Genomic DNA, 23,314 nt, shown 5'->3' on the forward strand with positions numbered 1-23,314 from the left:
GTGATATTCATTATTTCATTCCAAAATGTCCAAAACCGGTGACAAGATCTTGTCTAATCTGTGGTGTCTGACATTTTAGGGGTGTTGTTGTTGACAGATTGAATGCATGTCAATTCAAGTTAATGCACCAGTCATTTTCTGTTGTAGCGCCACTGCTACTACTTCCACTGCTGCATGTGAACGCAAAAATGAATGTCAATTTCTTTTTCATTTTTATTTTCATGTTGTGTTGTGTCATTTTTTGGTACGAAAACATTAAAACAATGACACCTGCCCACAGAGAACCATTAAAAGGAATGATAATGCATCAATTCATGGCTCATTTTCCAGGTTATCATGTGTGTACACACACGTGCACACAAGGACACACGCAATCACATACATCCAGCACAGTCTTGGATGTCCCCTCCCACTGACAGATGGATTGGGTTAATATCATAATTAAGCAGCTCGGCCGCAGGTTTCTGTTTACCGCTTTGTTGCTAAGCAGTGACATCAGCTGATCCCTCCCTCCTTCCTCTATAATCCCTTCCTTCTCACTCATGCACACCACTCTATATTCTCTCTCTTTCAAATAGGCAGCGCAGACGTAGGCAGTGAGTGGGGGTATAGGAGGAAGAGAAGAGAGCAAGTGAGTGAGCGAGCGAGAGGGAGAGAGAGAGAGAGAGAGAGAGAGGGAGGGGAGCTCGTAGTGTGTGCGAGGCTGTCAGACAGCATGGTCTGGGTCTGAGGAGAGCATTGGAAGAGGCAGCAGTAGCCTACAGATCTTCATGTAGACTAGTGTGGTGACATCCACAGTGCACCTGGACCTGTCCACCTTCAGCACCCAACCAGGAGAACATCCACATCTTCCCAAAAAGGAGGGCGGAGGAGGCAGGGGTGCCTGTTGTTGTTTTTTTCTTTCTTTTTCCAGTTTTTGGATTTGGAAGTAGGCTCCGGGCTGGACCGCATGCATGACACAACGCAAAGGCGAGAAACCCACCATTAGTATCCAGGAGCACATGGCCATTGACGTGTGCCCAGGTCCCATTCAGCCCATCAAGCAGATCTCTGACTACTTCCCCCGTTACCCACGGGGCCTCCCCCCTGCAGTGCACCATCAGGTGGGTCACACTGGCTACCTGGGCGCTGCCCTCTCCTCCTCAGCCTCCTCCACCTCCTCTTCCACCGCCACCGTCTGTGACCCGGCCCGCCCCAATGAGGATAACCCGGACCGGGCTTGTGGCGGTGCCTCTGCCACCTCACAGGCCACCAAGAGGGATGAGGAGCCTGATGTGGAGGGATATGACTCAGATGACTCCAGTAAGTGAGATTCTCTCCCATCTAGTCTCCATCCTCTGACCTCATCAGTCTTCCTCTGTTTCCTGTGATGTTTTCCATTTGTGTTCACATATGTGTGCCTTTCCCTTTTAGATCTCTCTGTCCTTCATTCCCGCTGCCTTTCTCTTATTACTGCATCTCCATTTTTGCCACCGGTTGCCAGGCATCCTTACAGCAGTGTGGCTTTGTGGCTTTATCTGTCACCTTTTCTTCTCTCCACTCCCTCATCCATCTCGTTCTATCTCCAGTCCCCTGGTGTGTGTGTTAGTGTGTGTCATGTGCAATTGTGTTTGTAACTCTGCCTCTCAGTCGACAGCCAACTGTTGCTGCTGCAAATCATATAACTCCCTCTACTCTGCTCCAATTGAAAGGATGAAATGTGTGATTTCCCAGAGCAAATCATTGTGTCTGACAGTGCACGAGTGTATGTCTGTAAATTTGTTGACAAATCTGAAGCATCTACACAATGCTTGGTCTATATTATCATTCTGTATTGCCAGGCTGAATGATTCATACATTCTTGGTGAAGCTTCAAATGACTGAACGCATGCTGGAGCATGTTTACATCCACATGCTGTGCTAGCCAGTGGCAAGGAGGCATTTCCAAATTGTGTGGGCATAATGTCAGTCTGTCTGTCTGCCTGTTTTGTGTTAGGTTACTAAAGCATCGGAAGAGCTTTGCGTGTGTGTGTGTGTGTGCATGTGTGTGTGTGTCTGTGTGTGAGTCCCTCGCTGTATCACAGAAGAAAGCATTTGCTGAATGTCATTCCTTTAATTTAGCAGGTTTGAGTGCATGAATAATAATTCAATCTTAGAATTAATCAAACATGCAACAGGATTGGATCAATAATCAGTCAGAGATGGAACATGATTTCTTTGTTGATGTTACATTCTGTAACAACCCATTATGTCTACAGAGCACAGCAAATATGTTAATGCTGTATAGATGCAATATGATCAGCAAACATGCACTGCTCCTTATCAAGTAATTTTTGTCTTAAAGCCTAATTTTCTCTTCTTAAAACACTATTTTTACTTATTCTACACTGAAAGACACTGAAACTTTCTGCACTCAAAGGCTATTTCCTTATAATTGTAGAGCATTCTAGAGCAGAGTATAAACGTACTGACACTCTTTTGAAGAACACTCAACAAGTAGAAAAGTGTTCGACATAATCTCACTGCACTGCTATAACATGGATATTTCCTGGCAGTACAGTGCTACCTGGATCTTGACTTCGCAATATCAATCGGATATTTGTGAAACCATGAATAGAAGAATCTGTTTTAGCATTTTGGATTACAATGAACTTGTTTACCCAAACTGAATAATATGCTGCTTCCTTCATGTGAGTGCTTTCATGGCGTATTTGTTTCAGACTTCTGGTTCATTGAGAGCATTCTCTGCATCAGATTTGTGATTTGGAGGTTGATGCATGACATCAGTGCAGCTTTTGTTAAGAGTTAATCCATGCAGTACATGGCATGCAGAGGGGGTTTAGGCCATTTTTAATCCAGAACTGGACAGGAAGGGGGATGGTAGAGAGCAGAGCAGGCAGGTCTGGCCTGGCAGATGTTGCTCAATGACTTCCACCAAGCAACAAGGATTTCACTCTGCAGGGAAAAGGGGTCCTTCTAATTACACAAAGTAGTGAGACAGTTCTGACATAATCATCCCATTGGTGTCAGATCTGTGGTTTGCTGTTTTGGTTTCAGTCACAGCAAACATAATGTAACATGTTTTCCTCCTAGTGCATTTTTAAGTGCGCCTAAGTGTGAATGTTAATGTTGACAACTGCAGACACTGTCTGTATCCAGAAATCTGTTATACTAAAAATATGCAAAATATGTGAGTTAAGCAACACGTTAAAGTTGCTTAAAGAAGGATAACTGAATCACTAAGTTGTGACTCAGATAGGCTAACCTATGAGAGGAACAATTGTGCAGTTTGTTACTTGAGTGTGACGGTATCCATGGAATTTGCCAAAGTCTTTATGTATATGCACTATTCACATCACACATTAGTGACAGCAAGTTGCTTCATGTTAACAGCAGTTCAAGTGTTTGCCTGGCTACTGAACATGCACAAAGAAAGAAAATTTAGACTAGATATTGAAAGAAGTGTGCACAAGTAGTGTGCATTAGTTACGGTAGGAGTGGACAAATGGGGGATATGCTAGAGGTAACAAATGAGTGGACACGTTTCTCTGCATCATTCTGTGAGAGAATGTGCCTGGTTTTTGCAATGTTGCCTCAGTGAAAGAATGCAGTTCTTCAATTAAATGGCAAATCCTGATCAAAGATGACTCCTAGATACCTTACGGGGGTGCTGGAGGCCAATGCAGTGTCACCCATGGTGTCTTTATCATTAGGTAATGTGTATCTAAGGTGTTTGGGGCCAAGCACAATAACCTCTGTTTTGTCTGCGTTAAGAAGGAGAAAATTGCAGATTATCCAGGTCTTTACGTCAGCATGCTTGTAGTTTATTTAATTGACTGGACTCGTCTTATTGAGAAATTAAATAAGTTTGGCGAAATCCAAATAAATGAACAGACTTAGAAACTGGAACTCACAAGATGTTCAGGTCGATGGGAGCTGCTCCTCTTCATTCCAGCTACAAGCAAGAGCACCATATTAATGTTTCACAATCATGTCAAGGGTCATCAGTAATTCAAGATAATTACAATATCAACTCTTCTTCCAAAACAGACCCAAAATGAAACAGTGCAAGATGGGGACATAGCATGCATCAATTGTCACACTCACATTAACCTTTAAAAAATTAGCTATCAAAAATCTGAGTAATCTGCAGCCTATCACTATTTTCACCTACAGCACAGATGATTAATGCAGACAGTGTAATAATAGTCTTAAAGAAGAAAATAAGAAACAAGTGGTTGTTTAGGTCTGATGCAATGCCACCAATAATCCCAGGCTGCTGCTGCTACCATGGGAGTTTGAAAGGAGAAACATGAGGCATGAAAACAAAACTGCACTATACTGCAGCATCAGATGAGTTTGCAGTATAGAATACAGGCTTTAACAGACACCAGTAGCCTTCCATGGAATGGGAAACATTCAAATTGAGCACTTTATCACTCTAAATTATATAATTTGGATTTGGGTCAATTGTTATAAGAAAATTGAAGTATATAAAATATTCAATGTATACTCAACTAAACATAATATAATAAAATTAGGTCACACTTAGCAATTTAATATGGTAATGTGGGAGAATATCCATTAGAGTTCATAACATTGTCATGGCTGAACTTGGCCACTCAACCTAAGCAAAATATGCAATAAATATGCTGGTGACATATATTTATGTTGAAGACCTTACTAGAATAATAATTGGCTTTATCTATCGTAGCTTTATTTGTCATAAGTAACAATAGGTTTTTAAAAATATGACATGTTTTATGTTTACTTACTAGGAGAACACATTTCCTTCAACCAACTCCTGTGCTGCACCAAACATCACAGAATGATGTTGAGAAACAGTGTCATTGGCACATGAGACAAATGCTTCCATAATGTGCTACACTAAAAGACTTACTGAAAGACAGTTGTTAGCAATGCTACTTGATGAAAACTCTAGATAAGCTGACTATATGCATTATGGCAAACTTTAAGTAATGCAAATGAGCTGTGGCCACTTTCTGTCTTACCTGCCAAAGCTCCTGCACAGTTTCAGCTTAATTTATTTCTTGGAATAAAAGTTGTCAAGTCTCACCTGTGCAGGAGGATGAACTGAATTTTTTTAGCTTCATGCACATTACTGTTTCATATTAATGTTTGTCATTGTCACTGTCAAATGCTAATGAAAGGCCCTTTGTCTTCCTTTTGTTTGTGCTTTAAAAGAGTCAGCACTGTCCCAGATTGGCTCTTCATGATCCTATGGGACTTGATCCAGTATCTGTATTCTTTCCCCTGTGGGGCCCGGCGAGGGTGGGGTGGGGCGGTTTGGTGGCGGCTCTCTCCCTTATGAGCCAAATCACACAGGCATGTCTCAATCCTCTCGTAAGGTGCTAATACTTAATCTGCATAACAGACATTTTTTAGATACACTGTGACTCAAGCTTGATTTTAATTGAAACAGAAAGGTGCATCACCCACCAAGTGTCCCAGCTCTCCTGTGAAGGGAGAGCAATCCATACCAATTGGACATCTGGATCTCTGCCACATCAATTAATCATGGGTGGAGAGGGCAGTGTCCCTGCTGGTGCCATGTGAAATCAGTGGTGCGACCCAGGTGATGGATCAGACTCTGGTGTTTTTGAGAGATAAGGCTCAGAGTCCTATGTACTGAAAGGGCCAGTGTTGGAGGGAACTGTTTGGTAATGTATGCATACAGGTCTCCCCTGGGATGCCTAGCTCTGGCAGCACTGCTATCTGCTCAGCAGAAAGACTATTTGCTTGTCTTTGTCAACTGGTGTGAGGAGAGAGACAGTCAAAATAAAAGGGAAGCTTCCCACAGAAAGGGAAATGCTCAGAAAGGGGAAATGAAGCAAAACAAAAGGGATACAGTAAGTCAATTTAAATTCATCATAGAGATTTTGAAAACTGAGGCATTCAGGCTTAATCTTTGTCCGTGTATTGTAGGAGCTATGCCAGTAGTAGCTGTGTCTGCACTTTTGCGGCACCACACTGATCTACAAAAATCATACAGACTCTGCTGCAAAGGTAGGTTTAATTGCGATGAGCAGCCAGTCAAAAGAGTCCCTAGGGAATTATGACAGTTGTGATATAAGCAATGTAGGCAAACCCTCAAAGCTGACAAATTCCTTCACCAAGCCTAATGAACAGAAGATGAAATAATGCAAGTATGTATAATATGTGTCTCTTAAAGAGTGTAACAAATACTGCTATAAAAGGATGATCTCAGCCCATGACTTACAGTACAAGTACCAACCCTGAATCAAAGGCTGAGTGATGTGGAACATAGACAATAACCTCATCGCCGTGAGCAGTAAATCATTGGCCTTGGTCATAAATTACAATGGTAGACAGTGACAAGAACTTCACAATGTCCATCAGCCATCCATTCCCACCAGAGTGGCAGAAGCAGCATGCTAAGCAAAGTGACCCAGATGTCCCTCTACCTAGCAACACACTCCAGCTCTCTCTGGGGAGTAGGGAGGGAATCCCTCCAGTGTATTTTGGTGGAGCCCTGTGGTTTCCTCCCAGTCGGACATGTCTGTAATATGTCCCCAGGGAGGCATCCTGATTAGGTGCCCAAACCACCTCAGCCAGATCCTTTGCATTTAAAGGAGCCTTCGTTCTACATGAAAATGTGTTTGTATCCGGAGGCAATGTTTCTTGATAGTCACCCAAGATGCAAATGTGACTTGTCATTTATCTTACTTATTTTATTCATTGTGACACTGTTTCTGCTGTGTTTAATGATTGATACATATGTTGTCTACTTGTGTTGCTAAGGGATACCATTACCGTAAAACTAAGGTCACCAAGTGTGCAGTGACCACAACATGTTAGCTTGTTTAAGTACATGTATGTTTGGTATTCCTATTTTGGTTGCAAGACAATGAGGTGCCATACCATACGTACCCTATACGTAGCTCAACCCCATATGGCTACATTTAATACTTTTACAGGTCACTGGCAGCAGTGCAGTCTTTTGTAGCTGATGCATATTGCGCAGTTTCAATTGAAAGGTAAAATCCTAAAGTCGAGACAGAGGTCTGAGATTTAGAGCGAGAGAGAAAAGGGGAGATACCAACTGCCCTAACATGTCACACGTTATGCACTCGTTTCAGCATAAACAGAGATTTGCTGATGTGTTTTTTCAAATTTCTTCACTTGTGCACTTGTGAAGGTGGATGGAGTGCTGGTCATAATAAACGTCTGGATACTGCAGTGTGTGAGGGCTGTAATACTCTTCTCATTTGATATTTTAGATACATAGTCCTGGGCAATTTCTGTGATTCAGAAGGAACCAATATACAAAAGTGAAATGTGAGGGATATGACCTATAGACAGATATACATATATATCTGTCTATAGGTCATATTCATATTCAGACAGATATACATATATATCTGTCTATATATACCTATAGACAGATATACACGGTCACCCATTCAGTTAATTTACACTTAATGGGCGACTGTGCATATATCTATATATATCTTTCTATACTGTATATAGATATATATAGATAGATAGATAGATAGATAGATAGATAGATAGATAGATAGATAAGCTATAATAATATAATAGCTAAGGTGTTGGAAATCAACTCGCTTTAGTGTATGAATCGTATCTATGTTGGAATAACCTGCCCTGTATGTAATGTATTCCTCCAAGAAAAAGAAGGGAATTGTGTGGTGAGCCATCTGTTGCCTCTTCTAGACCAAAACCCCATTTACAGACCTTTGGAAAACAGAGAGAGCTGCACCAATCCACTTGAAAACCTCAACTTGAGCGTCTCATCATGCTGGGTTCAATTTAAAGAGTGATTTTAGAGCTGCCATGTCCAGCACAGAATCCTATTAACGGTCTTTCTGTAAGCTGTCATGCAGCAGTAATTACTCAATGTGGTGTCCCATGTTTTTTTGTGAATACCTCACCACTAACAAAGCTGGCCGGATCATCAGTCTGTTCACATTATAGGGTATTACTGATACTGTTTCTCAAAAGGGGGTGTGTAAGGGTTTAAGTCACCAGCAGCTCTGCTTCATCAGATACAAACCTCTGCCTCTGCTCCCCCTGTGCCTCACTAAGCACATTATGTAAAGATAATACTCACTATCTTTCACTACTACTCACTACTCTGTGAGCCTCTGGGTTTGGGATCAGTGGTCATGATGACTCCAGGGTTGTCACACTCCACAGATGGGGAATTTGTTTTTGGGAGGGCTTAACAAAGTTAAGTCCGGATAAACCAAGTTGACTAGTCATACACCTTCTCAATTTACCCATTTTGAAGGATAAGATGTTTTATCCTTTAAAATGTCTGATTAAAAAACAAAAACTAATTTAATTCTACTGACTTAGGCACTGTATTCAACAAACTTTGGGTACAACGTTGGATTTTGTCTCATGTAAGGTATGAAGCATCACAGACTGGCTGAGATGGTAATTAGGGTAAGGGTTATTAAATGCGCAGTGTGCAGTTAATTATGCCACAATACCAAAGCTTCTCATTGTCATCTATGCTAAAATTAAAAGATGACCATTTCTTGGTGTTTTCACACTTGTTACATTTTCCTCTTTGGTAAAATTCATTTGGGCAGGGGAGGAAGTGGTCTTGGTCCATTCACAAAAACATGTGGAGTGATTTGTTTGTTGTGGGGACATACTCCATACTACTTGTGAACTAGCATCCAACACAATATATTGCAAGCCATTTTTTCAGGAGAATCTGGGCTTTCACTGACTGCAGGATGGAACACAGTCTCCTCTCGTGGCAATGGCAATCAATTAAAATTCGACTTGAATTGCAAGTATGACGCGATTCACAAACCATGGCATGGAAGGGAATGGCATTTCAGATGAACAGGAAAATCATTTCTTGCATGTTCTTACTGTGAAATCAACTCAGTTGGTGAATTAGAATGGCCAACATTTGGATTTACCCAAGGCAAAATGCAACCCAGAACCAACCTGGAAGGGAGGGATGTTGTTGAGAAAGAGGAGAATCATAGCTTGCACCTTTTCACATTAGAGTACTGTCAAATGGTGTACCACAGTGCCAACCACCTGGATATATTTATGAACACAATTGTTATATTGTTGTACTCCGTAAACCATCTGAGTATGATGTAGTTTAGAGCTGCAAGATTTGGAGAAAAGTTGCCAACTTATTGGATAATGCAAAAATGTTATTTGATGTTTTCTTTGGTCCCCAGTGATAGCCAGAAAAGCGTCAGAGTATTTAGACTGCACATAATTGACTGAACTTAAACAGGTTGGTTGAAATTAGGTTGGAATTGAGGATGAGATGAAGTTGAAAACTTTTAGCTATAACAAGTTAATTGATAAACCAATTAGCTGTCAGCTTGTTTTGCATTTCCTTATCCGTAGTAGCCAAATATAATTGTCTAATTATTATGTAATTATGAGACATTGATATCTTGAGAAAAATAATTCTTCTGTTCACATCTATGATCAGAATAGGTTTCTGTAAGTGGAAGCACAGCAGTTTATTTTCTAAGAAGAGTTCTATTTTCAGAGTTCATCTTTCAGTCTGTTACTGAGAAGATGTTGGACTCATGTTCTTTGAAAGCCTCACTATCCCACTACAGGTGGATCGATAATAGCTTCTGCCCCGCATCTTTGGAATTGGAATTGTGATCATAGCCTTTTCCTCTCAAACTCTGTCCCCCCCTCCCTGCTCCCACAGGAGGGAAAACTGAAGGAGAAGTCCAATACTGCTCTGCTGCAGACTACCGACCGGGATGTTTTATTGTGTGTGTGTGTGTTTATGTTTCTAGTATTGGCTGATAAAGTGGAACCCTGTCTACAGGCAACTGTAAAGAAATCTACGCTTATGTAATTGATAAACTCCGCCCCTGGCCCAAAGACGAGTGTTGGGGCGGAGGCTGGCGGATCTCACTCCAGCTTCCAAGAGAAGTTATTATAATTCACAGTTCAACATTCCTCGTTTAACTGACTCCATAAAAATATTAACAAATTAATTAAATGATAATTTAGATTCCAATTGGTTGATCCTGATTTAGATAAATCGTTAATTCTATGTTTAGAATAAGAATTTTTAAGTCTCTATTCTCTGTTTTAATAAGGGATTCCAGGATATTTTGATCATAATTTGGCATTGAAGACACTCTTATTTTAAACTACGGGAAGATTATTTATTCAGACAAGGCGTACCTGATGTCGCTTTTGGATCTGTGGAGGACCGGGCTCTATAGATCTACAGCTGGGAACCTGGGAACACTGGGCAGGTGTTGGCACGTAAGCTCAACGCAGCCAAGGACCTACAAGGAACAGCACACACAAGTATCACAGAAGACCAAGGCCCTGGGCAGTCACAGTCACCCAGCACTGTTTTCAATTAATATACTCTTGAATGGAAAATTATGTTATCCAGCAAACTTACAGTAATGATATCATCTAACAAAACAACAGTAATGGCATCTGTACTAGTAGGGTCAAAGTGATGTCACCAGAACTGGCAAAGGTTTTTATTTTATTTTGTCTACTCTTTCTTCCCTCTTAATGTGTACGACAACATATTATCAATATTTTCTATTCTTCCCAAGATTCTCAAAAACCGCATGTTTAGTTCATCCAATGCCACTTTCAATAAAAAATATATTTGACAAAGTTATGAATTTTACGCATACAGTTCTATTTGCTGTCACATGATTTGAGCAGTAACTGCAGTAAAGCTGCTGCTATCTCTTCTTACTGTAAAGCTTTTTCAGGCAAAGGACCCCCAAACTGATGGAGAGATGGAGCAGGGACCCCCAACTATGAATATTGTATAAAATTGTGTTTTATATCAAACTGGGCCTAGTGCCATGTATAAACATAGCTACCCTGCTATTGTGCATTCAATTCTAAGCTATTCAAGCCAGTGACGTGCGGTGAGGTTCGTGGCTGGGGAGGCACTGACTCTTTGAAAGTCAGATTTACAAATATATGAATTCAACAGAGTAGCATAAATTCACACCATTCAACTCGCTGCTTGCGCATTGACTACTGGTTATGTATCATATACCATATCAGCATTCTTTACACACACATAGGTACATATTTGGCCGAAGAAGAACAAAAATTTATAGCGGCTCAGAGAGAATGCATTTGTGTTCTTAATTTGCCATCACAATTCCACAATTCATGCTCATTCGATACAAATGAAAGTATATACAGTCCACAACAAAAAGACAAATATAGTTTTATTCTTTACAATAACTTTTTTCTGATCTTGTTTTATATACATTTTTTAATTTATTATTAAAAAGGGCTCGTCTTTAATTTTTCTGTACAGCAGTGAGAATCAGAATCAGAATCGCTTTATTCGCCAGTAAAGTTAACACTTAAGAGGAATTTGGTCTGGTTCTTGGTGCGTACAAATAACATAAAAAGACAACAAGAAACAACATTTAAAACAAAATATAAAGCAACATATAAGAACAGCAGCACAGGAATAATTAAATTAAAAAACACACTAAATTAAATAAATTAACCAAATGAATACTGTTGAATAAAGTGTTAAAATACGTGCAGAGGTTTATTGTTATAAATTTCCCAAAATTGATTAGTAGGTAAAGTGAACGTGCAGGGGTTTGTAAGTCGCACCGAGACACCGAGGCTGCCATTCGCGGCGCCATCTTGATCTGGTCTAGTGTATGCATGTCTTACCTTAACTCTTAAAATGAAGTCCATTCGCCTATCCTACTGGACATACATCTCTATGACTTTGGTGTAAAAGTCCTCTTTATCGTCTTTTACTTTTTAAAGTCTCTCTGTCTCACTGCACTTGACTTCCTCTCCCTGACTTTTTTAGCTACCCACAATGCCATTTGTCTGTAACACCTGAAGAAGAACAATAGCAGAACAAGCCCGTGTGCTCACACAAGCACACACACACGCCCCCTTCAGTGAGGCAGAGGTACTGGCTGCCTCCCCTCCTGCTTTTTCACTGCAGCTTTATGTCAGATCAGCAAGACTGGTAACAAGTCGGTTTCACTATCCCATTATGGTCCAACTATTTATTGGAATGATTGGAATCACACAATTATTATATTTCTATCACAGATCAGTGGACAAATATTTTTCTATTTTTAATCATTATTTGTTTTTCACATTTCATGATAACACCTGCCTCCCTGCATGTCAAACCTTCGGCCTGTAACATGCGGCCTCGTGATTGGCACAGCAGCGATAGGGGCGGGTCCTCCTCTTTTTGTACAGGAAGCTTGGAGGGACAGGTCTAGGCTACTCTCGTGACGTGAGTGAACCGGTGCCCAGCCTGAGAGAACTACAATATGTTGGATTCATGTTAATGTGTATTTGAAGACATTTAAATTTGTGGGATAAAAACATTCCTGAACATTTATGATGGGATGGCCTCCCAGTTGATCAATCGTAACTCTGTAATGGCATTTACTACGCCGTTTTCTCCAAATCAATTGTAATTCAAGTATAAATGTATGAAGTATACCGCTATAAGCCATCGTACTTCCCTCTGATAGCAGCAGATATCAACTTAAGTCAGTGCATAATAAACTCATATCAATTTTACTTTTAAAACTGAATCCTTAGCCTTATGTGTCAACATAATCCATGTAGTTGATGTGTTTTGACATTGAGTAAATACTTGATTGAACACCCTAATTACTTTTAATAGTACTTTTATTATTATTTAATCATTCTAAATTATTAAATTTAGTAAAAAAAAAAATTAAACAGGTCCTTTAGTGCAGGGGTTTTTAAACTTTTTGACCTCGGGACCCAACCTTTCCAGTACAGAGGGGCCCGGGGCCCATTCAAATATTAACACTGAATTGGTTATCTTACACTTGATTTGCTTTGTATTCAATAACTATATCTTATCTACTTATAGTTTAACAGGCCTAAACCTGGTCAAATGACATGAACTATATGCTCATCACAAAGATATTTATTATTCAAACATAAACCAGCACATACAACAACATGCCGAACAACAAAAAGGAGGGACTCATAAAAACTGATGATGCTCTTCATAACAGTGACAAATGAAAAATACACAACAGTCCCAACTCTTACACAACTCCCTATAAAGTTCACCTTTTAATGAGACACTTGGGCCTGCCTCTTAGACAGGATCAGAACTAGTCTAGGTGGAATGGAGTAAAGGCAAACTCTCAGAGTTGCCTCCAGTGTTGATCTGAGTCTGTTTTGGGCTTTGGTCTTAGTTGTGGCCACAATGGAAAATCCTGATGCACACAAGTATGTCGTTGTGAAGGGGAGAAGGAGTTTCACAGCCCTTAGTGCTAGACATGGGTACTCCTTTGAGACTAGATTCATGTCATGGTGAAACATTTCACTATGCCATGAATCTAGAGTCCCAACCCCGCTGACGCTCCAGCCTAATATAATTAATAAACGCCACGGCACAACAGTCCAGGCGCACCGTCACATTTCTTTAGAACGCAGATCCAAGGTCTGGCTTCTTACCGGCTGCCTCTCCAGTGTTCATAGACGTGACAATTTAGCACAACATCCCAGTGTCCCTCGCGGCGTCCAGTGCGGTTTTTTTAAAGAGTGTCCATTTCCTTTAAGTGCACTTTCTTTTCTAATATCCCAAAATAATTTCTTAAAGCCTGTTTGACGCTACAACAACTGAGCGTCTCACGGCCCTCACGGCCCACAGGTGCAAAACATTTTTTGTTTTTTGGCGGCCCTCTAGGGGGTGCCATGGTTAAGAATCGCTGCTTTAGTGGACACTGTCTATCTGGTATTTTACACTTACTGCAGAGATGTAAAAGTCAACAAAACCCATCCTTCATCTTCTGAAGTAGTGCAACCTTCCTGGCTCTTGTGTTATATCAGTCAATTTATTCATTTAATTCTCATTTATGTGAGAGGGAAGGACACAGAGACCATTTTATATTATTTGTGAGATGCAGTGTGTACTAAACTGAACAGAACTGCATTCTAAGCAAATCGGCCTTTGACTTGATCCAAAGTGCTCTGATACAAGGGAAGCAGTCGATTGAACATGAAAGGGTGGTAAATTAACAGTGATTGGGGCTCTGACAGTCTGAATCTTCACAGTGGGTAATCAATACAGCACTGAAATGTGTGTTAATTTGCAGTATATGGAGTACATTGAGTTATATCCTTTTCTGGGAAATTAATTCCACAGCATAGTGATCCAGGAGTGCCTCAACACAATAAATCTTTTTTTTTTTGTGTTACTTCATGAAGGACACTCATTGTTAGCACACCGTGGCCCAAAAGCCAAGGCAATGTCAGGTTCTCAGTCATCCAGGTCATTGTATCCAAGGAAACGTAATCTTTGGCAACTGGACTTGCTTGTCAAGGCTTGATGATGTTTCACCTCTCATTCGCCTTCTTCAGTTATGACAGACTGCTGGGGATTCCGAGGATTTAATTTCCGCAGAGGGTTGTTGATTCTCCTGATCAGTCATAATCCGGGTCAGTGATACTCTTGATTAGTCCTCCTAGTTGTTGTAGTAGTCGTACAAATGATCGGCGTTAGAGTGATTGGAGTCCCCTGTGGCCAGGTGTGGACGTTGATGACAATCTTTGGAAATCTCCTTTCTGCTGTCATGATACAGGCTGAATGTGTTTTTCTAGTCTACTGAGGAGGGATAAAAAAACAGCATTGTACATGGGTGATAGTGGTGTGGTAGACCTCCTCCTCTGTTCAGAGATGGTTTATACATCTTTATGTAGACTAATTTTGAATGAATACTAATCAGGAGTATCGATGACCCTGATTATGACGAATCAGGAGTATCAACAACCATCAGCAAGGACTCCACAGAGGTTAAATCTTGGGTATCCCCACCTGTCTGTAAGAACTGAAGAAGCCTTTCAGATGAGAGGTGAAACAGCCTCAAGCCTTTACTACCAAGTTTAATGACATTTATAAGAATATCAAAGAATATTGCCCTATTAAACAATGTTACTGAATATATTAATACCCCATATCAGTCCCACAGCCTCAAGGTGGAGAATAACATTGTGACCACCAATATTCCTGCTGACAGGTGACAAAACCAAAGCAATTTGAGATGTACAATAGTGTTAGCCAGACAATATTTTCCCTTCTGAAGCATATTTACTAAAACAGCTATGTCGCTGTCTGAAAAATTCAGTCTGCTTTACACCATTGCTTTGCACTGAAACACATCCCTTATCAAAGACACTCCCCTACCCTGCTGCACAGACTGTGGTCTGAAACACGCTTAAAAGCTCAATTTGTATGGATCTGAGTGCAGTTTGATCGGGTCCTGTCAGCCCTAATGAGTTGACAACACCTCAGAAAGCTGCACCTTGACCTCCTCAGAGGTGCATTTATACTAAATACCATAAAGCATGATGGTACCAGGCAACTGTTCTCATTGGCTCCCAGGAGCTGTTGTTGGTTTTACCACTCACGCCATCTTCAGATGTATGTGAATAACAGAAAAAACAACTGATCTTTAAGATCTAAATAACAATAAAAAAAATCCACTCAGTTGATTTGTATAACCAACACCATGTTGATCTTATCCTTTGTGTAAAAGCACAACATTTCTGAAATGCATTAAAAATATTCATAATGGAAATATTTATGAGACCCCGAGGTCCATTGTGGAATCAAATTGATCCACTGTCCCTTGATCGGTCTCCAACCCTTCTTCCTGAAGTTAGCAGAAAGCCACCATCGCTATAGAAATCAAGGTGTGTCACAAAATACACAGCTCACCAAATCTGACATGGAGTCTAAAAGTCCACAGAAATTAATGGTAACTTGCCAACCTGGACTTCTAGTTGACACAGTTTTAGATCACAATGTCTAATTCTTTGGCCTTCTTGGTGTCCTGCCCCTCAGCAATTTTTTTTTGGACCACCTGCACAACAAAACACAGCTGACCTCCTCCCTTGGCCTCTGTTATGGCAAAAGGAGGAAGAGTTTCCAAATAAGTGAATTTATCCATCCATCTATCCAGCTATTCTCTTCATTTCAAGTTGGTGCTTTGCAAACAGCACTAAAATGTGCTGCCATTTTATGGAGCTTTGAGCTGTTAACTATTCACGCCCATGGGCAATTCAGAATCTCCAATATACCTAACCGGGTGTGTTTTATTTTCTCCAATAAACAGGCAACCAAATGCAATAGATCACTGAAATTCGGATGAGGATGTGAAGGGCGAAAAGAATGACACGCTTATTTCACCTCCACTTTTGTACAGATAAATTTGAAATCCACCATTTAAAAAACCCCTATCAATTACTCTTTTCACTTTTATTTCACACAAACACCAAACACAGGAATGTTAGTTAATGTATTTCCAAGTGTGTCATTGTTTTCACCCTAAACAGTCTCCAATACACAAAAACACATACACTAAGCATTTGCCTTCATTCTTTCAATAGCTACATTTAAATACACACACCAGTCTGGCAGATGTCAATAGACTTGACAGGGCATCAAACAAAGATGTTTATATGAGCTGTGATCATAAGTAGTCAATTTCTGATACGGTTTACATTCATTCATTCAACTCAGCTCACCACTCCTCATTGCCATAGTCAGCCTCTGAAATGCTCACGTTCCTCAGCTCAAATTGTTTGCATCAGAATGGTTCAGTGTTTGTTGCCATGTAAATATTTCATAATATCATAGCAAGCCACGGGTTCATAATGGAAGAGAGATGAAATCACAAGTTGAACGATGCCCTAGTGATGTGTCCTTTCGTGTCGAGGGTTCGAAGCGTGTGTCGAGTATGTGACGTATGTGGTGACTTTCGAAGCCTCGCGCCGTACCACGTGACTGATTCAGGAGCTGGTTCGCCGGTTTGGCGCCCGATTCGAGATACGAGGGGCAGCGAAATGCAATCGATCCCCCAGCTGACGTGCGGCTCGGCTCGAGTGCTGCTCGGCTCGAGTGCTGCTCACTGATTTTTCTCTTGGTGTACAAGATTTTCATATTGTAAAATAAACATCTAAAATGCATAGGTCTATATTTGGCAATACAGATGGGGAATGGTCCGAGGATGTTGACAGCCACACGCTCCAGGCGTGTCTGTCCTGGCGACACCCTGGCCAATAGAAACGGGACCGCAGGCGACGAAGGGTCTTTGCTTTGGTCGTAGCCGGTGGGGCACCAGGAGCTGGAAGACATTCCGATTCCCGCCAGGGGCACACCAACGGCGATTAAGGAGGCCGTCACAACAGTCCTGTGAAGTCCTTGAAGTTGAGGAGCCAGGTGAGGGATGCATGGTCCATTTGCAGGAGGAACTCCCGCCCGTAGAGGTACGGTCTGAAGTGGTGCAGACCATGACAACTGCCAGCAGCTCTCAATGAGTAACACAATAGTTTCTCTCTGGTCGGCTGAGGTAACGGCTGAAATAAGCGATGACTTGTTCACCATGCTCACCTTCCTGGGACAACGCTGCTCCAACACCCATATTACTGGCATCGGTATCAATAATGAAGGGCAACTGGAGATCTGGGTAGGCCAACACAGGAGCTTCGATGAGTGCTGTTCGCAGCTGTGTAAAGGCATTTGTACAGTCAAGGGCATCGTCGATCCGGGGCAGCGGGTAGGAGTCTTTACGGGTGACAGCATTTAGCCGCCGGTAGTCCACACAGAAGCGCCAGGTGCCATCTTTTTTTAAAATCAGGACCGGGGCTGGTTGAGGGTGCAATGATGCCTGCTGCCGCCATCACCCCGATCTTTTCATCAGCCATAGCTCGTTTGGTTAATGGTAGGCGATGGGGCCGGAGACGGATGGGGTTTGCCTCGCCAGTGTTGATGTGGTGCTGAACCAAGTTGGTGTGGGTAAGGTCCTCATCCCTGGCTGCAAAAATGTCACCAAACAGTTCCAGTAGCTCTCGTACCTGGCGTCTCTGGGTCACCCCCAAACCCTCACAGCTCCTGGAATAGAGGTCATCAACTGCTTGCCTCAGAGGATGGTGGTTGGGGTAGCTCCAAGGCATTTTGTACAGGGGTAGTCTCTGGCGAACCACTGACTGTGGCTGCTGGATGGGTTGATGACTCTTTTGAAGCTGACGGTTCTATGGTGGGCCCTTTAGTCATAGATGTCCATTTGGAGGTCTCATGAGCTGGCAATGTGGTCAGTTGCAGTCATTTTTCACCAGCGGCATGGAGTGGTATGGCCTCGGATCCCAGGAGGAGTGTGGCCCCAGATACATCCACCACTGCACTCCACTTGCCCAGCAGGTCCAGTCCGATGATGCAGCATTCATGCATGTCGCTGAGCCAGAAATTGTGGTGGGAGAGACCTAGTTGGCAACCTTGACCTGGAGGGATTCTTCCCCTAGCATTCTGGTGCATTCACCAGTGACTGTGGTGACACGTAGATTGGTGGGTTTCCAATTCTCTGGTTGGGGACTCTTTTCCAGGTAGAATCCCAGGACGGATTAAGGAGATGGTAGATCCTGTGTCGAATCAACGTCCTGCATTTCATGGCATCAATGTCACAATTTACAAATAGTCCATGAGCCTGACCAAGGCAGCCAAGTCTTGGCTTTGACATTGGGGGAGAAATGTCGGGTGGCAGTTCCCTGGTTGTGCCACCCCGCTCTAGTTTAAATGTGGCTGAAAGGCTGCAGCGTACAATATGCCCTTGCTCACCACAACAGCAACATTCTTTCGTTGCCTGATGTCCGGCCTCCTGGGTTCTGCGTCGTGGTCATTGTGGAGGAGTACCCGAAACTCGGCACTCGTCACTTCCGCGATGTCACGCCCCTCGAAGCCTGCTTGGCGGACTTGGTGTCTCACGCCTAGGGAGTGCCAGCTGGTGCTTAGTACATGTTCGACACACTCTGCTGCCCTTTGGGCCTCAGTTAAAGTTTTTGGTGCAGCCAGGCGGCTATACTCTTTATGTCACTCTGGCTGGAGCCCCCGGGCAAAGGCTTGGAGGGCTAGCTCATCCTGTGCAGCTGCGTCGAAGGTGGGGTAGCCCTGTTGTGCATGGAGGCGGATGTCTGCAGTGTAAGCGCCCAGGCTGTCTTCATGTCTATGCTGGCGGCTAACCAGCTTGTCTCCGGCTCGTTCTGCGTCGTCAATGAAAACAGAACGGCCGAATCAATGCTGAAGCGCTCTCTTAACAGCTTCCATTTCCAGGCGCTCTCAGGGATGAAGGTCAGTGAGGATTTGCAGAGCTTGACCCTCTAGTACAAGGGCAACTTCGATTGCTGATTCTTCCGGCAACCAGTTGTTGAACCTTGGACGCTGCGTATTAATTCATCGAGTTCTCTAGCCAGTGCATCCATCTTATATCCTACTTCTGACACCAATATAGTGAGCCACAGCCTCGTAATGGGTCAAACGCAAAATAACAAATTGCATAGCAGCCTTGAAAGTGTAACCAACATTTCGATGCACAAGCCGCTTAAACGTGGCATGCATCAACTTTATTGCAGAACACACACTATCACTGATGGTGCCAACAACTGTTATAACATAACCACATCTAAATGTGAATAACATTAACTATGACTACTAACAATTAAGGAGAACGTACATGTGAATAACATTGACTAATACTACTACTAAACAAAATCACAGTAAAAGTAAACGGTAAACACACCACACCAAACACTGCCCCAATGCATGCTGGGTAGTTCCCAACACGCTACAATATCTATTTCTTTGAAGAACTCTCTCTATAAGTGCCATTCATGTACAGCAACTTTTGGCTAAGTGCTATTTATTTCACTTAATGGATAAAGGTTTTCTTACATCCAAATATCAACGTTGTGTTACAGTACATACCGTAGCCATGGGCAATCAACAGTGGAGGGATAAATGTGTTTACATGTCCATTGGACCTCCTCTTTTGCAGTGCTGAGCCTACTTGATTACATGCATTTACATGATCATAGATTGGTCCTCAACTAATATAGAACCTTTGCTGTGAATTTAAATGTGTCTTGTGTATCCTGTGTGTTAAGATGCCAGATGCCAGATGATTCTTTGTACTGTGACTCATCTTTGTGACCTTAATGGTTTCTCTAACTCCCAGCAATCACTGGGAGAACCACATGTATGCTGGGGATTGGGGCATGTGAAGGTAAAGGATTAGAGCTAAAACTCTGCTTCCACATTTCCTGTGACCAGCAGTAGTCTTACAGGTGCGATAACAGAGCTGTCTTACAATGGAAGGCTCAGGTAGAAGTGGGTTCACAGGCTGAATAAACCACCCACACACCACGTGACATTTAAAAGCAAAGCTTACTCTCATGGCACCTCTACTTTGGTACTTCTCTTTGCCTGATAAATTTTAGCTAAATTGCTTGACAAAAGTAAATGTTTTTTCCTTTGATATGCATATTCCATTAAGATTTTTCTCAGCTGATCTCAGCTGACAGTAGTTACAGCTGATTGAGAGTCTGACATTGAGTTGTACTTCAATTTAGCAATCCTTGAACATGGAACTAAGCAGAGAACTACAGCAGTAGTTAATTGTTTGTTATTGTTGAGTCACTTAATGGGCAGAAAACAGATGAAGCACTATCACAGAAAAGGTTACAGTAAACTGGATGAAGTGCATTAGAGAGTGCATACTGCAACTAAGGCATCAAAGTCATCTAATTTTGCTTTTTTATTATTACTATGAAATCGGATATATAAAATGATTTATCATGCATCTTCATTAGTTTAGCAACCAATGTGTTGTAGTTGCATCTTTATAGTGTTATAGCAACGCCATAAACATGACCCCTGTTCTAGCATATAGTTAAATCCACCATCTGTATCAATATCTGGATCTAATTTACATGTTTTGATTGTCCATCATAGCATATTCCTAAATGTTTTTATTAAGATGGGTGTTTTATGCTTGGGGTTGTCGTGTCCATAAAACCTCCCCATTTACTTCACTTATTGAGGTTACTGTCAGAGAGGGATTACACAGAGCAACCCCATCTTTATTCAAAGGGTGAAAGTCAGAACAAAGTGACAGACATGAATTATTTTTTTCCAGACAGAAATTACTTTTTTAATTGAATTGAATTTCAAAAGTGCAAATTGCACCCCATATAACCAAATGTAATGTACCATAAATTATGGTATGATCACTGGACCATGATTTATTTTTCATTTGGAATAGCCAACATTCACTGCAGTGTTTGTTACAAATATGAACTTAGTGTATACTGTTTTCACACCTATTGTGGTTTAGACTGCTCCTCAAGACAACAATCTAACTTAGGGATCAAATCAACTGCACTGAAACACATAAAGATGTTTTGGTTAAGTCACAAACTCTGAAGCAGTTTTGCTGCAGTGTTTTGAACAAGCTGCAGTTTCTTAAGGCAGGAGTTAAAACCTGAGAGGACGACATTACAGTAATCCAGTCTGGAGGTGACAAAGGCGTGAATTAAGGTTTCAGCATCCGCTTTGCTAAGAAATGGTCTGATTCTGGCTATATTACGGATATGGAAGTAAGCAACTCTTGTAACATTGTTAATATGGCTGCTGAAAGTTAGATCCTCGTCAAATATTACACCCAGGTTCCTAGCAACTGCAGAGCGAAGGATTGGACCATTGTCAAAGTTAACAAGTAAATTCTGCAGTTTCTGCTTCTGTTTCTTTGGTCCCAGGATTAGCATTTCTGTTGTTAGTCATCCAGTCTTTAACAGCTAGAAGACAGGACTCCAAATTGGAGATCCCAGAGTGATCATGAGGATTTATGGAGACATACAGTTGGGTGTCATCAGCAGCCAAGTGAAAATCTGTACCAAACTGGCGAATTATGTTCCCAAGAGGAAGCACATAGACAGAGAATAACAATGGGCCGAGTACAGAGCCCTGTGGAATGCCACATTTTACAGGGTGGCAGGAAGAATTGACATTGTTTAATGAAACAAAATGAGATCTGTCTGTTAGGTAGGATCTGAACCGGGAAAGTGTGAGACCACAGATTCCAACGTGGGTCTCAAGGCGATCAAGTAGGAGTCCATGTTCGACAGTGTCAAAGGCTGCACTTAGATCCAGGAAAACCAGCACCGACGTGGCAGCGGTGAGAAGTAGGTCGTTTGAGACCTTTGTTAACGCGGTTTCTGTGCTGTCTAGCGGCCTAAATCCAGATTGGTGCATCAAGATAGTCGGTAAACTGGTTTGCCACCAGACGCTCCAGAATAAAACAACTGAAACAACTGAAAAAACTGCAAGCAGCAATACATTGCCACTCTGTCACTGTGGTTCACACTTCCCAAGTGAGGGCCACTTAGAGTCAGTTACCAAAGAGTAATAATATACACAAAAAACATGGCCCATCAATAATATAGAGTTCTGAAGTTCTGAATACGAAACAAAATAATTCCAGGCTATTATATGGATCCAATCATGACTATGGATAGGAACATATGCAAGTTCTGTCTTGCTCCATGTTAAATACTACATAGTACACCTTTGCTGATTTTTGATTTCATCTCATTCCCAGACATTTCTGACCAATGAGCCGAGTGAGCTTTTGTATGACAATATATGCTTGAAATCAAATTGAACAAAGTGTCAAGTTACAACTCTGTTACTGATTCAGATGACATCAAATAGGTTATGGGTTTGAAAATTACCTACAAGCCACAGTGTGGAGGGACCAAACAGCCAACCTGTAGGTGGTGCTACTGCCACAACAAGATGACTTGACACATCAACTTCTCAAGGTGAAAATGTCAGTTTAAAACAAAAACTGGCCACCCAAACTTACTTGTGAAAATGTTTAATTTTAATCTTTTTCGAATTTTACAAGTAAAAAGTAAAAACATAGAAATAAAAAACAGATCTTTTTTTTGCAATTTGTCCATATTGAAGCAGACATTGTACATGACACTGTGCACACAGGTGTAAGATATTTTGGAGATCATTTTTTTATATAGAAAAAGGAGAAAGATGAGAGAGAAAGATAGAGAGAAGGGAGGAAGGTTGTGTTATCCCTACTATTGTTGAACTTTATACATAGACACTGAAGTAGAGTACAAGGAGATTGGAGTCGCAATGATGTCATAGGTTACATACAGATCTTACAGGATGATGTCAAACAGCAATGTAGGCTAGTACAAATCACATCATAGGTTGTGATAGAGAGAGAGAGAGAGAGAGAGAGTGGGGAGAAACAGAGAGAGAAAAAAATAACCAGAGAGAGGACATCCCACCCCGAAACCCCACACAACCCCACAGTCACACAACCCCGCATTCACACAACCCCGTCCTGGACTGCCTGAAATGCAAAATAAAATGATAAAATAAAATAAAAAAGAACTGATCTGTGTTCTGGTATTCAGTCACTGGTCTGGCATAGCATGTAGATCT

General features: G+C 41.6%; 1 protein-coding gene across 1 annotated transcript in view; it reads left to right on the plus strand.

The window, feature by feature from the left end:
• The first annotated feature begins 953 nt into the window (after positions 1–953).
• doc2b (double C2-like domains, beta) overlaps positions 954–23,314 on the plus strand; it is a 74,572-nt gene continuing 52,211 nt past the window's right edge. Inside the window, exon 1 of the mRNA XM_076161420.1 lies at positions 954–1,302. Coding sequence (XP_076017535.1) covers positions 954–1,302 — 349 coding nt within the window. The remainder of the gene's footprint in view (positions 1,303–23,314) is intronic.

Source organism: Genypterus blacodes, unplaced genomic scaffold, assembly GCF_046128005.1.
Source record: "Genypterus blacodes isolate CSIRO-AG114 ecotype Tasmania unplaced genomic scaffold, CSIRO-AGI_Gbla_v1 ptg000111l_1, whole genome shotgun sequence".
NCBI classification, from domain to species: Eukaryota; Metazoa; Chordata; class Actinopteri; order Ophidiiformes; family Ophidiidae; genus Genypterus; species Genypterus blacodes.